Genomic DNA, 3,595 nt, shown 5'->3' on the forward strand with positions numbered 1-3,595 from the left:
TGTGAAAATTCTCGATTTTATTTTTTACATTTTTAACTTTATAATGCTATGACATATTGAAAAGTGTATGGATTAACATTATTTTTTTATGAGAAATAATATTTTTTAATAATCCCTTTTTCATTCTACATACATTATCTTAATTAGGATATTAATAATGAACTAGCAGATAATGTAGCTTTTGGAATAGTCCACCAATTTTTTAAAATTAAACAGTATTTAAAGATTTGCATCGAAGCGTTTTTTTTTTATAGTGATTTTAATCACTGTCAGATATCATTATACTTGATCCATCTATACCACGTCACCACTGTGCCGCGAACCCCCTGTGCTGGGTTTTTTTTTTTGAAATTATATATATAATTATTATAGTATTTATCATAAGCATTAATTTGACATGTATTTAAAGCTCTGAGTATTTCCCGAACATTTCCAAAATTTATGTTGAAAAAGTTTTACTTTTTCTTCGTATTTATAAAAATTTTATAAAATCTAGTTTCAGATTTGTTCCATCACATAAAGTTTCTGGTATAATTGCTAATTAGTAATTAAGCGATGTATACAGACCAAAAAACTTATAAAATAAAAATAGAAATGTGCTTTTTAATCTCTTTTAATTTGTTTTAATATTATAAAAACAATTTAAACTTATTGCAACAGTCTCAAATAACACATAACCCTTTTATAGCACAATTAAAATAAATTTAAAGAGTTTAAAAAAAAATAATTTTTTTTTATATTATATAAATTTTTATCTCTAAAATAAATTCTTTAAAATAATAAAATTTTCACACAATTAAAATATGTGTATACTATTTTAATAACGTTTCAATAATAGCCAATAAATATACTTATATATATATATATATATATATATATATTTTTAATCATAATAATTATTATTATAAATCATTCGACAAAAATTGATGGATGAATAATAATTTTGTTGAATTAAATAGGTGTATGAAAGTATTATGTCTTGAAAAACATTTTAGTTTCGATGCGAAGCTGAGATAGTATTGGTTTAACTATGATGTGTTTCTTTTTTTTTTTGTGGTTGTTACCACTTTTTCTCAGCTCTCACCGAACCGATTTCTTTCAACGATACGTCAAAAGATCACAAATCGTATCTAGTCGAAGACATTACCCTCAAAAATTGAAAAAATTTACCTCGTTCCCCGTAAATGGGGAAAACTTAAAATTAAAAATTACAAATTTAAAAATCGCTAATTTTCGAAATTTTTTCAATTTTTTTTACTAAAAACTGCCGTAACTTTTTCAAAAATGAACATATCAATATAATTTTTTTTTATAGATGCTTGATGTCTTTACCTATCATTTGGTATATTTATTTTGTAAATCTGACACTTAACCTGCCCACGGGGGGGATTTAAAATGACAACTTTTTCACAAAAAATTAACTTTTTCAACTTAACTTTTGAACATGTTCCGGAAAGTCTGACACTTTTATATATATCTTAAATTAAAGCTAATGTATATACTTTATTATGGAAAAAAAAATTTTATCTCTGGACTTGTCTTCGTGGTGAATTAGTTTAAAAAACTAAAAAAACACGCTTTTAAAGCACATCGAACTAAAAAGTTAAAAATAATTTAAAAAATAAGCTTAAAACAATAATGAACAAAAAATACTAGTATTATTGTGATAAAAGCGTCGGGCGCTCAATATACGAAAAATATGACACAAAGCAGCACCCCGCTTTTATCACAATAATAATAGTATTTTTCGTTCATTATTGTTTTAAACTTATTTTAAAATTTATTTTGAACTTTTTAGTTCAATGTGCTTTAAAAGCGTGTTTTTTTAGTTTTTTTAAACTATATTTATTTTTTACTTTTTAGTTTCATGTTATGATAGTAGTTACTATAAATATCATGGTTGTAAAGGGTAACGGGAAATCAAGGTTCGATTCCGGGGAGGGAGTCTGAAAAACGGCTACCACATCCAAAGAAAGCAGCAGGCGCGTAAATTACCCACTTCCGGAACATGAAGGTAGATACGGATGACGATACGCGAATCATCCTTTGTAATCGGAATGAATACACACTATATCACTTAATGAGAATAAAGCGTGTTAATATATAATTTTAATAGTAATTAGAATATATATATATACATGTAAAGCGACGTAAACGTATAATGCACGAGGTATAGCTGTATTTTTCGGTCGGGCGGGGCGCGGGGGAACTTTGTACGCGAGACATATGCGGCGGCTGTAGGAATATATATAAATATATACACATACATATATATAGTAAGGCGACATAAGTACGTAAACGTATCATACACTAGGTATAGCCTTGTTTTGTCGGCGGGGGGAACGTTATACCTAAGGTATAAACGGCGGTATTGGTCAGTCAAAATAAAAATTTGTTTATATATATATAATTGATTACAGGCACGCGTGTATGGGTACGAAAACTAAAAATATAAAATTTTACAGAATTTGTGTTGCCGGCGAATGATGAGCGGGGTGTGGTGAATGCGTTACGACGTCTAGTCTAGACAACGGGTACGCGAGAATAATAACACGTGCCGCGTGGAAAGTTATAAACACACATCACACATACAATGCTATTTTTGTGTGAAAATTCTCGATTTTATTTGTAACACGCTTATATTAGTTTCACATGTATGTTTGTTGTATGTAAGTTTATAACTTCACGCGGCACGTGTCAACGGCCTTGAGACTAGACGGTCGTAAAGCATTCACCCCACCCCGCTCACCAATCGTAGACAACAATATTTTCCGACCCGTAGACGCGCGCGTGTCATTAATTTTATATATACAGAGCCACCACTCACTACTCATTAAGTATATCATTATACTTGATTCATCTATGCCACGTCACCACTGTGCCGCGACCCACTTGTGCTGGTTTTTTTTTTTCCAATATATCAATTTATATAATTTATTAAAAAAAATACTGATATAATACAAAGTAATTTTGATAAAACATATATAAACAAGTTGTATATGTACGTCATAATTATTTTAAAATATTTCTGCTTTATGTGTTACAAATCTAAAAAAGGAAATGTAAATTAATAAATAATCTATAAAATTAATATTCCGATTATATTCACTTATTGCTCATTTATATAACCAGATTTTTTTTTAACTAAGCATTTTGAACTTTAAATCAGTTTGACTTTAGGAATAAAATAAGAACTAATTTTTATTACCAAAACTTAAAATGAAATTCAATATAATTCTATTTAGTTTAGTAGGTTGTTTCAATTATGCAGTCGGTAGTGGAAGTAGCTCAGGTAATTGACATAGCATATATCATAGTTTTTATAAATTTTATAGTACATGTGACATTTAATGTTACATATTTTCCACCAAATTTTGGTGGAATTATCGCAAAATAATTTGTATATAATGTGACAAATTTTTACATTTTATTTTTAATATGGGACTTGATTTAATTAACATTGTAGTAAAATTTATTAATAAATTCTTAGCAGTGTGATCCGTTTATCAAAACCCAATTAATTACTCGTAAAATAAATAGAATATTGAAAAAAAATGTTTTGGATTCTTTTAGTTATATACAGGGTGGCCCACCA

General features: G+C 27.9%; 1 protein-coding gene across 5 annotated transcripts in view; it reads left to right on the forward strand.

Annotated features, from left to right (window-relative positions):
• The first annotated feature begins 3,029 nt into the window (after nucleotides 1-3,029).
• LOC126900899 (uncharacterized) overlaps nucleotides 3,030-3,595 on the forward strand; it is a 40,197-nt gene continuing 39,631 nt past the window's right edge. Inside the window, exon 1 of one of the 5 annotated variants that reach the window (XM_050676929.1) lies at nucleotides 3,030-3,292. In XM_050676929.1, coding sequence (XP_050532886.1) covers nucleotides 3,220-3,292 — 73 coding nt within the window. In that variant the 5' untranslated portion in view covers nucleotides 3,030-3,219. The remainder of the gene's footprint in view (nucleotides 3,293-3,595) is intronic. The other 4 variants (XM_050676932.1, XM_050676926.1, XM_050676930.1 and 1 more) reach the window with 4 other exon arrangements.

This window comes from Daktulosphaira vitifoliae, unplaced genomic scaffold (assembly GCF_025091365.1).
Source record: "Daktulosphaira vitifoliae isolate Bord-2020 unplaced genomic scaffold, ASM2509136v1 Scaffold_3, whole genome shotgun sequence".
NCBI classification, from domain to species: Eukaryota; Metazoa; Arthropoda; class Insecta; order Hemiptera; family Phylloxeridae; genus Daktulosphaira; species Daktulosphaira vitifoliae.